Source organism: Musa acuminata, chromosome BXJ1-6, assembly GCF_036884655.1.
Source record: "Musa acuminata AAA Group cultivar baxijiao chromosome BXJ1-6, Cavendish_Baxijiao_AAA, whole genome shotgun sequence".
NCBI classification, from domain to species: Eukaryota; Viridiplantae; Streptophyta; class Magnoliopsida; order Zingiberales; family Musaceae; genus Musa; species Musa acuminata.
Genome location: NC_088332.1, coordinates 19,768,924 through 19,781,932, shown reverse-complemented (window position 1 = coordinate 19,781,932; position 13,009 = coordinate 19,768,924). Strand labels below are relative to the sequence as shown.

The window sequence follows — 13,009 nt, the reverse complement described above, 5'->3', positions numbered from 1 at the left end:
TGGACTGAGCAAGCGGTGAGGAGTCATCGCATGATCTCGCTCAAGAGAATACATTGGCGGATGCATTGTGAGATCAAGTGGGGGAGCGACCTAAAGCAACAAAAATGAAGGCACACTTAGAGTCGATATGGAGATCGGATTCAAGGGAGGGTTGACCCGTGGAATGGTGGGCGCGAGGGCCACCATCAACTCAATGCAAAAACGAGGAGCGGAGCAACTTGGGTGTAACTTGGCGAAGTACAAGTCGTATGAAGGGAGCCAGCATAGAAGATGGAACATGGAGCGGAGGCACAGTGCTTTCCTTGGACAGAGGTCAAGGACATGAACTCTTGCAGAGACAAGAGCAGGATCATGTTGTTCCATGGGTCCTTCATTCTGACTGAGCAAACTCATCTTGCATAGTGCCAATGACGAAGGGAGCTTCTAGGCACATGCACCTTATCTCGGAAAAGCATTTGATGGAGGAACTAAGGTGACTCAATTTGCGGAGGCAAAGTTGGGTTTAGAAGGCCTTGGCAAGGGGCAAGAGGATGCGGAGGCGAGTACTCTCGAAGAATATACCACAGTGTTGTCATTCAAGTTGCCATGAAGGAAGCGGTGTGCAGCGAAAATTGTGTTGGTAGGGGCAGAGGCCTAGGATCCAAACAATGGTGCACTAATTGCAGCGAAGTCAGGGGGCTTCGGGAGCTACTAGGCGACAGACTATCCTAGAGTAGTGCTTCATCTAGGTGTGACCCAAGAGTGTGCGGATGAAGGTCGATTGCCAAAGGAGCGAACAAAATCGAAGGTGGAAGAGACCCTGCGATGTATTGGCAGAGGCCACATATAGAGGGATCACAATTCGAGTTCATCCCACAAGGATTAGAATGCAATAGAGATATCACCAGGAGGCAACATGGTGCAGCAAATCATGGTGGAACAGTTCGTGGGAATGCGATACACATGAATGAGTCCCGTGAGGGACTAGATCATACGGAGGTATGATCGGGAGCTACTAGAAGCTCCACTTCGGTGAACAACATGATGGCAAGAAGGGCTATGGATTCAAGGAGTAAAGGCTATAGTATCGTAGAGGCGGGTCTTCCGTGCGTGTATCGAATTTTGCATCGGATGAAAGCCTTGGTCATCAGCATATAGGGGCTGTGTTCCACCAAGGGAAATGTTCGAATGCAAGTATCAATGAGTCCCAAGGGAGGGACTTGATCATGTAGAGGTATGATCAAAGCAACTGGAGAGTTGGACTGCTCCAGAGCCCATATTCGCTTAAGGGAGCTCGGCAAGTCAGAGGATAAGGTCGAGTAAGCAAATGATGCTACCAAGGAAGCTAAGGAGAACAAAATCGGTGCAAACCCTACAACGTGATGGCAAAGGCCATGCATGGGAGTTGCAGTCTGTCTTTCCATCGACCAAAAGGAGCTGCTTGGAGAACACAGAGGTGTTGAAGCAGGGGATCGAAAGAGGCGAGGAAGTGACGACGAGTCCAAAGGGACTTAGCTACCCAAAATCAAGCATCAGTTAGAATGGAGGTGGACTCGAAGGAGTGCCATAGAGACATATCTACTGATCATGAAGAAAAGGGATGCAGATGCGAGGCGACGGATAGTAGGGCCATGGGCATGGCAGCACCATGGTACCGTAGAGGCGGGACTTCTGTAAAAGTCATTGATCCCTTGCTCTCATGGAGGGAGAGCGCTTGGTCGTGAAAGGGGCCGAGGAGGTGGAGCATGCAGAGGCAAACTCCGAGTACCGAGACAAGGTTGAAGGGCAGAGGCCAAGGAACTTCGTAAGACCGGTGTCAACGAGCTTCTCATCAAGATAGCAGAAAGTGAAGGACTTCGGGTCATGCAAGAGTGCACGACCAAGGAACGAAGCAAGCAGTACGTAGTGTTGTACCTTTGCTACTTAGTGGAGTAGGCAGCAGGGTTGATGGAGAAGATGGTACAATCCCAAAGGCGACCAAATCTATTAGAGAATTACTCTAAGTTGGAGTGAAAACTTCTTGCATTCCAGAAGTTCGATGGCATTGAGAAGGTGAATCACAGTAACTAACTCGACGCAAGGAGTGCAAACACTTCAAGTGTTTCAGAAGTGTAAGCAAAGAGCAGGCGAAGGCCAGTAACCAGCTTGATGCATAGAGTACAACCTTGAGGAGGCGGGCGAAGTCAAGTAACCTTTGTCTTCTCAACCCTTAAGAGAATGGACGAAACTGAGTACCCTAATTCTCTTTTCTATCCAGTAGAGGAGCTCTGCACAGGTTCAAAGACCCTTCGAAGATATTAGAAGACAATAGTTGTCAAATCCTCACCATTGGTGATCAGTGCTACTGAGAGTAGAGTATCCGCTTCATTTCCCAACGAATGCCAATCGAAAGCGGAAGTGATACGAATATACTTGGAAGTGACAACTAAGTAAAAGAAGAGTTGATGAGCAAATTTTGTGGAGGAAGGACCAAAAACTTTGAAAGTTTACGAGGCGATGCTCGTTAAAGCTCTAACAAGCATCCACCCAGTTCAAGCAGTATGAGGCATCTGAGAGACTGGCGCATAGTAAGGATGGTCTTTTCCTTCATCTGGAGGATCCGCAGGAATCAACAAGGATCAACACAACTCAGCCAACTCCACACCAGAGTCAAAGTCATTGGTGAGTTGAAGTAGCATGGCGGATCAAAGGTTTGACTACTCAAAAAACAACAGCGGAGAGCAGCTGGGAGCCAAGAGGCACATTGCAGCTGGAGCAAAAGATTGAAGACTTAGCAAAGGCGAGGAGTTGCAGTGTTCACAAAGGCTTCGACGAGGACGTCAAAGGAATAAGTGGGGGAGAATGTCACAGACAAACTTCGAAACATGATGTTTGATGTAATGCTTATGTATGTTCATGTCTTTTGGTATGTTCATGCTTTGCACAGCATGTAGAGGGATGGCCGAAGGCTTAATAGTCCCATTTTAGTTAGGTTTGATGGCAGCTTTAGGCTTATAAATAAAGGTTATGTCATGTGGACACTTGTGAGAGATTTTCGATCTATAGTGGACCATTTTGACCCTTTGTTGTGCAACTATTCAGAGCTTGTAAAGTCTGTTTGTAATTTGCATTGTCTATGAAGTGTTTCCTGGAATGTTTGCTTGTGGATCCTGAGTGAGGCATTTCTCTATCCCGTTCTCTCTTTTGTGGGTTCTAAGGGACCATGGGAGGCTTCGGGGAGGCTGAACTTTGCGGACGGACACAAAAGGGTGCTACACGACTTAGGAAAAACCAGCTAAGTCCGTGATAGTTTGGCGGGAAATTTCCCGCCGGGGGAGGCGAGGGAATATTGTTGCTTATCTCGGAAGTTGCACGACTCCAGTCTTTTAAGGCGAGGGAAGCGACTACTGACCTTCTGGGGGAGGCGAAGGTTTGCCTCGGTTGGTGGGACTTCACCCTATAAATTCCCCTCCCTCTCTTCTTATCTGTTTGCTTGTTTCTCTTACTTTTGGCTGAGTTCATTCTTGTGCCCCGGGTTCTCGCTCCTCATCTTTTCCTTGGTCGATAGACACCTCAGGTCGGTCGAGATGTCCACCTCCTCTTCCTCTTCCTCTTCCTCCTCTTCTTCCTCTTCCTCTGTTAGGTTGATGTCTGAGGCAGTAATGTTGACTTCAAGTAGTGGTCCCTCATCGGGGACGTCCCCTGTGAGTGAGAGAGCGGTTCAAGCTCTAGAGGTCATGAAGTCCCAGCATGATTCCGACTCAGTTGTGATCGCGGAGTGGCTGGGTCGCGTTAGGGATCGCTACAGTATCTCGAGTGAGCATGAGCTGCATGCTCCTCGGCCCGAGCAAAGGGTCTACGACTTGTTTCTAAGGGAGTTCGGATTGATCCTTGATGCCCTCGAGGCTGGGCTTAGGTTCCCTTTGCACCCGGTGATCGAGGCCTGCCTCTCCTGGTAGCATATCTCGCCATCGCAGATGGCTCCCAACTCTTGGAGGTACATGGTGGCCTTCCTTGGGGAGTGTCGGGGGGCGACTATCACCCCGACCTGCTCTCTTTTCTATCCTGCTTCCGCTTGTCAAAGGGACTGGGTGACTATGTTTTGGCCTCTCGCAGGGGCTTTAGGGTGAGCGGGGTGCCTTCTAACAACAAAGGGTGGAAGAGCCACTTTTTCTTTGTTAGTTGCAATCAGGGGTGGGGGTTTAGCCTCAGATGGTCGGCTCGCGTAATCAACAACCGTTGTCCTGGGTTGTCTAATGATGAACGTGAGTAGCTAGAGCGGCTGAAGGGGATTCTCGCCACCTAGTGAGCAATTAGGGACATGACTGAGGAGTGGTTGGTCTAGGTCGGCCTTAGTCCGGTGCTCCGAGGTACGGCTCGGGCCAATCCCCTTCTGTTGGTGTAAACAACTTTAAGCCGTGGCCTCGGGACCGACGCGGCTTGGTTCGGGTCCGGATGATGGGGATCTTATTGGGACGCTCCTCCCGACTGCTGAGGTGGCCGATCACGGTATTCCGATTGGGAGAAGGTCGTCGTTTCCGCCGAGAGAGAACTCCCGCCTATGCCTTTGGTGGACGACCTCCGACCTCGCACCTGCACCAAGGTCGGGTCGGGGAGCTCGACCCAACCCCTCCGACGATCAAGTTAGAGGGTAGTTGCGGGGGTTTCTCTTTTTCTCCTCCCTGTCTCCCCTGGTGCGAGGGTTTTTATAGTGAGAATTATCGTTGCCTGATGTGTTGGTCCGCAGGGAGCAGGACCGTACTTCTGGTAGCGTCTGATGTTGCCGTTGGCGTGGCGTGAGAGATCGAACCTGAACAGGGCGTTAATGCGCCTTGGTAGACGTTCCAATCCACGTTGACCAAGTGTCTCATCAGGTCAACAGAGCTGTGATGCGTTACCTGGAGCAGCTGATGTCACGCGAGTCTTATCGCAATTATTACCCTCGTCACCTTCTACTAGTCGCCTCAGCATCGTCGTACGTTACTAATCCCCCTATTTTGGGCAGATACGATGGACCGCAAGAAATTGCAGGGGATGCCTCGTGCTTCTGCAGCTCCCCAATCTGATCCTCCCGCTACACAACCCGTAAGAGATCCGAGCCTATCGGGGGGTTCGGAGCCCAGTCGCCTGCGCAAGAGGCCGAAGACCACCACGCCAAAGATGTCTGCATCTGTCACGGCTCGGGAAGCCATTGGCCATGCTCGCAGTAGCCCAGGGGGCGGCCCCAGGATCCTGCGCCGAAGGAGGCCGCTGGGAGCTCGTAGGGCAAGGAGCGAGCCGGGAAGTCGGAGTCGAGCAAAGGGGCGCGTCCGACCCTGGTGCGTGATCTTTGCTGCACCCGAGCTTGCTTCAAGGATGAGCCCTTCCAAGCTCTCTCCATGGGTGGGCTGCCCAAGGGCGAGGCGTCCAACCCTCTGGTGGCACGGTGGCAGGGTCTCACCCTCTGCAATCGAGTCTGGACGGATGGCGCGGCATCCGCGACTTATGCCCGAGGTGCTCTCATTCCAGACATCGCCAGGCAATTATATGGTTCACCTTCCGAAATGCTGATCGAGAAGGCTGCCAAGTCTCTAGTCTGGGTATGACAACATTTTTTTTTTTTTGTTGCTTCGGCCCTTGCTCGGCCTCCTTTGCTGACGCCTGGTCATTTCTCTGTGCAGAACCTGCACTACTTCACGGTACTAATGGACCACGTTCAGGATGCTGGTCAGATAATCAGCAACCTGGGGGACAGGAATGCCGAGCTCCGTGGCCAGGTCGAGGAGTTGAAGGCCAGGGCAGGGCCGGAGGCGATGGCGTCCGCCGAGCAGTGGGCCGTCGACCTGGAGGGCAAGGTTGCATGGCTAAGGTCGGAGCTTGAGGGCACCGGGCAGCAACAAGCAAGTCTCCGAGAACAGCCGAAGGAGTCCCGTGGTCGGGTCTGCTCGATGGAGACCGAGCTGTTGGGCTTGCCCCGGACCCTGGAAGAGGTCCGTTTGTGGGCGATGAAGGCCGAGGAGGCTTTGGCGGAGGAAACCTAAGTGGCTCCTGCAAAGACCAAAAGGCGATCGAAGAGTACAAGGAGTCCCTCGGGTTTCAGCTCGGGCTGCAACGATCGGGGCAGGTGTCATATGAGTACGGATACTATGTCGCGGTGTCACGGTTTCGGGCTCAGTTTCCCAACCTCTACTTCGACGTTGATCCTTTCTCGTGTCACCCTGAGGATGAAGACGTCAAGATGCCTGTGGTGGTTCCTTTTGATGACTCCGTGGATTCCCCTGGGGCCTGAGCGACGTCTCCCTTCTTTTTTTTTTTTTTTTGGTGGTCACTCGCAGCTATTTCATTTTGTATTCTGCAACCGACTGGCTGATGTCAAAGGTCCTTTTTATCAATGAAAATTTTACTTGCTATTCTCGCGCGTCTTTTCTTCTTTGACCATTGGCAGGGCTCTTGCACGACAATCCTTTCAGACGTAAAACTTCTTTAGATTCGATATGTGCCACATCCTAAGTACCGACCGCCCTTCTTGTGTCATCAAGCGATAAGTGTCGTCTCGGATTACCGTAGTTACTCGGTAGGGACCTTCTCAGCTTTGAGCTAAATTGCCTTGGGAGTGCGTGGGGTCACTGACCTCGGCCTTTCGCAAGACCAAGTCACCAAGTCTGATCAGCCGAGGGTGCACTCTTCGGTTGTAGAGTCTTGCAATGACACTTTTATAAGAGAGGGCGCGAAGATGCGTGTCGGCTCTCCGTTCCTCGACGAGATCCAAGCTGGCTTCACTTTCTGAAGTGGTACCATCGAAGTTCTCGACCCAAGGGGTAGGGAAGACCATCTCGGGTGGAAGCACTGCCTCGACGTCAAATGACAAGCTAAAAGGTGACTCTCCCGTGGTGGCCTTTGGTGTTGTTCGGGAGGGCCATAGTATGCTCGGAAGCTCGTCAACCCAGGTGCCTCGATCTCCTGTAACCCTCTTCTTTAGGCCATCCACTATTGCCCGGTTAGTTACCTCGGCCAAGCTGTTGGTCTGTGGGTGGACCGCCGAGCTGAACCTCAGCTGTATTCCATAGTCCAAGCAAAATCTTTTGAATCTTTCATTGTTGAATTGAGTGTCGTTGTCGGTGATGATGGCTTTAGGGATGTTGAAACGAGTAATGATGTTTCTCCATACGAATCCTTCTGCTTGCTTCTTGGTGATGGATGCTGGCGGCTTGGCCTCCAACCACTTGGTAAAGTAATCCACTCTGACGATAAGGAATTTTCTCTGTCCCAAGGCCGGTGGGAAGGGGCCGAGGAGGTCCATTCCCCATTGCGCGAAGAGCCAAGCGCTGTCTAGGGAGGTCAGGGGAACCACGGGCTGATGATGTGCCCGCGCATGCTTTTTATACTGCACGCACCGCTGTACATAGGCCATAGCATCCTGACGCATGGTCGGCTAGTAGTATCCTTGTCGGAGGATTTTAAAGGCTAGGTTCCGACCACCAATATGCTCACCGCAGATTCCTTCGTGAACCTCAGCTAACACAGTCTGGGCTTCCGTGGGGTTTAAACAATGTAGGAGCGGCTAGGTGAATGACCTCCGATAAAGCTAGTCGTTCATCTCGCAATACCATGCCTGTGTGCGACGGAGTCGTCAGGAGGTCATTATGTCGGCTGGCAGCATCCCATCTCTTTTGTAGTGGAGGATATCGGTAGAGATCCCAATAGGCCGTTATGTCGGCTGGCAGCGTCCGTCTCTTTTGTAGTGGAGGATATCGATAGAGATGCCTTTTAGAGCTCACATGCTCCGAAAGGATAAAACCGTGTGGGTATGCCCATCACCCAAAGCGGATAATTCCTTACGAGCCTACGAGCCGCACCAATGGCCGGCCGACCAAATGGTCCCTTATCAGATTGGCACCAGAAGGAGGGCCCAAGGCCTGCACCTCGATCGAGCAAACTTGCTCCCGAGCCGTGCACCTTGGCTATGATCCCTTGGCTCCCCTATGAGAGGGAGCACTGATAAGGCCATTTAGTCCTACATTGGTTGAGGAGTATGGGAACCAAGGGCTCATAAGTCCGCTAGGTCTCCCTTACTCTCAGAGGCACCTTTTAGAGCTCACATGCTCCGAAAGGGCAAAATTATGTGGGTACGCCCATCGCCCAAAGCGGACAATTCTTCATGAGCCTACGGGCCGCACTAATGGTCGCCGACCAAATGGTCCCTAAGCCTGAGGCCGATACTTGTGCACGACGCACGAAGCCTTCGATGCCCCCACGTCGGCAATCCTAAGCCCGACTTGCCAAAGAGTTCAAGCTCAACATCATAGCCAGTGTGCAACCGAGGCCATCCGCGGCCTTCCTCCTCGGTCTCAACCAAAAGGACGACGAGTCACTTGCTCATTTTGTAACACATTTTGCTACTGAAATCCGGGGGCTGCCTGACGCTCACCCTTCCTTGATAATGCAGGCTTTTCTAATGGGACTCTGACCCTCCAGGTTCTTCTAGTCGCTGGTCGAACGACCCCCTACAACCATTCCCAAAATGCTCAATGGGCCAACCAATATGTAGCTGTCGAGGCATTGGTGGCGGGAAAACGGGAGGAGAACAAAAGGCCACGACCTGAACCAACCTGAGGGTAGCTCTCGGCGCCGCCAAGAAGGAGACCTAACAGCTCCTGCCTTTGAACGCCTCCAGGACCGAGATATTCCTACATATCAGGGAGAGAGGACTCCTAAAAGCCCTGAACCCGATGAAGGCACCCCGCGAGCTCAGGAACCGTTTGAAGTATTGTCGGTTCCATCGTGATCATGGCCATGACACCAAGGAATGTCGCGACCTCAAGAACCAAATCGAATAACTCATATGCCAGGGGCACCTGGGGTACTACATTGGAAGGCCACGCGAAACGTCTCCCTGCCCCTCCAGGCTGGTCGAAAAACAGATTGACGTGATCAACAGCGGTCCGACGGCTGGGGGAGATAGCATGACAGGACGGAAAGCTTATGCCCAGTGACTATAGAGAAGCGCCCGAGGCAGCCCTAGGCCCCCGAGATCACCTTCCCAACGGGAGAAACCGAATACCTGGTGCATGACGATGCGTTGGTCATCTCGGCCAGGATCGCTAACGCTCGGGTTAAAAGGATTATCGTGGATACCGGGAGCTCTGCCGATATCCTATGCTTCGATGCCTTCCAAAAACTCGGCCTAACCAAGGAAGACCTCGCCCCAAGTCAATCGGCACTCATCGGATTTACATGGGATTCCGTCTCGCCCTCGATATTACCACCTTACCAGTCACCCTGGGCGAAGGCCCACAGGTCAAGACAGTCATGGTAACCTTTATAGTGGTGGAACTCCCCTTGGCGTACAACGTTATCCTAGGCTACCCAACCCTCAACAAATTCAGAGTTGTCATCTCCACATATCACCGAGCGATAAAATTCCCGACACGAGAAGGAGTCGGGGAAGCAAGGAGCGACCCTCGGGAGTCCTGACAATGATACCTGGCGGTCGTCGCATTCCCAAAAAGGCCAAGACAAGAACATCTTATCGTTGATCCTTGTAACGATGCTAAGCCCATGCAGCTGCTAGTCATAGGTGCCCAGCAAGCCAATCACGTGAGTGATGACACGTGTGACTTGATACAGAATCTTTTTGCTTATTATATTTTGGCGTATATCACTTTATAACTATTGCATATGTGTATATATATATTGTGATGTCCTTGGATTTGTGCAATGGGAATCGGATCGTGATGAGATCACGATAATGAGATCGATTCACCTTTAAACACATATCCTAAATAATCCCGGTCATAGGTTACTCGAGAGGGACATCGTGATAACCGGATGGACTGGTGTGCTGTATACCCGTCCATATGATGGATGCAGCTGGTCTCATAGTTGCTCGTGTAGGGATACTAGGGATACAGTACAGGTGCTCATTGGAGAATGAGTTCACTGATTGATCCGCTTACGGAATGCTGGATGGTTGATGATGCCTTATTGTCAGACAGCGATTCCGTAGTCCTAGTGGTGTATCTGGTCCTTAGACTTGAGACACCAAGGATGTCCTGTATGAGTGCTCCACTCTTTGATACCAGACTTATAGGTTTGGTTGTCCCAGATCTAGTACAGCTGGTCATTGGGAGTGGTAGTCGACCTTACGAGGGCTATTGAGTGTCGATAGAGGATCATCCACTCTCGGCGTCATGAGAGGAATATCCCATGTGTTCTTGCTCAGACAAATCCCTGGCCAGGGTCATTCGGGTTGAGAGAGAAAGAGTTCTCCGGGAGAATCCGATTAGAGCGAGACTCGAGTAGAAATCGTATGGGTCTGATAGCACCATGCTCGATATACGGTCTCTGGGATATTAGATGGATGAGAGACTATAGATACATGGTAACTGAGGACAGACAGGTCCAATGGATTGGATTCCCCTGTATCGTCCGGGGACTACGGCGTAGTGGCCTAGTACGTCCGTAGTCGATGAGTCGAGTGAATTATTACAGAGATAATAATTCACTGAGTTAGAAGGAGTTCTGACAGGTATGACTCATGGCCAGCTCGATATTGGGCCTAGAGGGTCACACACATATGGTAGGCATTGCGATGAGTAGATATTCGGATATGAGATATCCGACGGAGCCCTTTGTCTTATTGGATGCAGATCCAATACCCACTAGGGGAGAACCCATTAGGGTTTGATAGGGGACCTCTATAAATAGGAGGGATTCAGAGCCTCATAGGCTAGAGCCTTTGCTTGCATTTCCTATTCTCCTCTTCCTCTCCACCTCAGAGCAGGCCTGGAGTCTTGAGGAGCGTCGTCGCAACCCTGCTGTGTGGATCACCGCTAGAGAGGAGGACGCTTGACCTCCTTCACCCTCTCCTAAGGATCTGCAAGGAAACAGGGATATACGATCTCCCTAGGTAACACAACCTACTCTGTACGCAGTTTTAAGTTTCGCGGATTTTGCACACCAATCTTCGTACGACGATGAACATCTCTTTGGGAATCGGGGATTTTGTTTTCTTGTTCTTCCGCTGCGCATGTGATGTCGCTCCCATGATTTCCCAACAGTGGTATCAGAGCCGCGTGTGTTGTGTTTAGGAAGAATTTTGAAGTCAAAATCGTTGACGCAAAAGCGAGAAAGGGCAGCAACAGTTGCTGCCCTCGATCTGCGTGCGTGAAGCGCAACCGAAGGCGGGCAGCACAGGGGCTGCGTTTGTAGCAGCCGGCCGGCGGCCTGCTTGCAGCAGGCTTGCTGCCGGCGGGGCTGGCAGCCCACGTGCAGAGGCACCGCAGGACAGCGGCGCCTGCCGCCGCAGGGCAGCGGCGCGAGCCGCCGCAAGGAAGCAGCGCCTGCCGCCGCTGCTCCCGCGGGCGAAACCCCCCCCCCCCCCCCCCCCCCCCACAGGGGCGGCCGCCCGGCGGGACAGCACCCCCTACGGAGGCAGCGGCGCCCGAAGGGGGCGCCCACACGCAGCGGCATCGCCGCCCGAAGGGGGCAGTGCCCTCGCCCCGCCGCACAGGCCGTCGCAGCAGCGAAAGGGGGAAAGGGCATTAGGGTTTTCTGGGCAAAAGACAGTTTTGCCCCTTGGAATTTGAGAAATTCCAGTTTCTGTCTTTTGTCCAAATTACGAAAATACCCCTATAAATAAAGAAATTCCCTACATGTCCCTGATTTCAGAAAATATTAATTAATTAAAAGGTTTAGTTGATTATTATTTTTATTATTATCTAGTAATCCTACATTATGATTATTTATACATGTGATGTATGATGTGTGGACGGATGATCATGGACCGTGTGATGTGTGTACTTGTGATTATTATTATTAAGGTCTGCGAGCCTCCATTATATTTCTCGTTTATTGTCAGGCCTGCATGCCTATGATTAAGTTGTAATCACATGAGGAGGCGCAGCGGGAGCGTGGATGCGATAGCGGGACCCACGAGACGGACGATCGTGATGCATGGAGATGCATCAAGATGTCGACGGAACCGACGAAAACGAGATGGACGATCACAGGGCATGGAGATGCATCGTTGCACACATAGATCTTGATGTGAGTGATTAGGCCTACTGGCTCGGGCCTAATCACATTAGGTTGTGGTCCATGATCATCTGGTGTGATTGCTTATACACATACTAGATATGTATATATATTTGCATGCGATGTAGATATATATTAAATATGTATATGTGTGACATGTCATATTAGGAGACAAAATCATAGAAACATCTCTCGATAATATTAAGTCGGTAAACGTGAGGCAATTAGATTGACCCACGTGGCCTTCCATCGTTATGAGTAGGAACCGATTCCCGGTGTAGGTTGAGTTGGTCGAGTCCCTCGAGACTCACCTATATCGCGATTCGCTATCTTGCTTACGACATAGAGATGTCACCGGTGACCTGAGGGCATGGTATACTTGGTCGAGTCCCTCGAGGGTATATCATCAAATCAGACTCATCTTGTAACGAAGGTGTTGACTTAACCGAGCATCATGGTTGGTCGAGTCCCTCGAGGCCATGGTGATTCGGAGGTCGAACAGGACGGGAATCACAAGGAGTTGTGATCGGCAAGAGTTGCCTACCTTTTAGGCTTAGTGTAATTGGTCGAGTCCCTCGAGGTTACACTAAGACGCTGATTGGATCCTGATCCCCACTAGAAGTCTGCCGGAGACTTCCGTTTCACGTGCTGAGGGTGTCGCGTGACTCGTTAGTAAAATAGTGGGAGCATATTAAGATAGAAGTCCATATCTTGATAGTTTATTTCTTGCAAAATCTGCATGTTATTCATTTTTGCTGCATCTTTATTTTCAGAAAATGTCGCTTTCAAATCCCTTATGTGACATACTTGATGTCAACCGCCTCACTGGTCCAAATTATACGGATTGGCTCCGTAACTTGAGAATTGTTCTCATAGCGAAGAAAATCGTGTACGTCCTTGATACAGTGATGCCTACGCTCGAAGAAGGGGCAAGCGAGGATGAGATCGCTCGCTATGTGAAGTACATTGATGACTCCACTCTTGCTCAGTGCTATATGTTGGGCTCTATGACTCCTGAGTTACAGAGACAACATGA

At 51.2% G+C, this 13,009-nt stretch overlaps 1 protein-coding gene across 1 annotated transcript; it reads left to right on the top strand.

Annotated features, from left to right (window-relative positions):
- The first annotated feature begins 4,985 nt into the window (after positions 1-4,985).
- On the top strand, positions 4,986-6,350 carry LOC108951938 (uncharacterized). The gene is made up of 2 exons (XM_018821493.2): positions 4,986-5,537; positions 5,619-6,350. The coding sequence occupies exons 1-2, from the start codon at positions 5,337-5,339 to the stop codon at positions 5,976-5,978; spliced, it is 561 nt and encodes a 186-aa protein (XP_018677038.2). The 5' UTR covers positions 4,986-5,336; the 3' UTR covers positions 5,979-6,350.
- The last annotated feature ends 6,659 nt before the right edge of the window (positions 6,351-13,009 follow it).

Bases quoted from the DNA above. Each gene is read 5' to 3' on its own strand.
- LOC108951938 (XM_018821493.2), top strand. From the start codon at position 5,337: ATGGGTGGGCTGCCCAAGGGCGAGGCGTCCAACCCTCTGGTGGCACGG. The intron at 5,538-5,618 runs GTATGACAACAT...TTCTCTGTGCAG, and splicing joins CTGCCAAGTCTCTAGTCTGG to AACCTGCACTACTTCACGGT.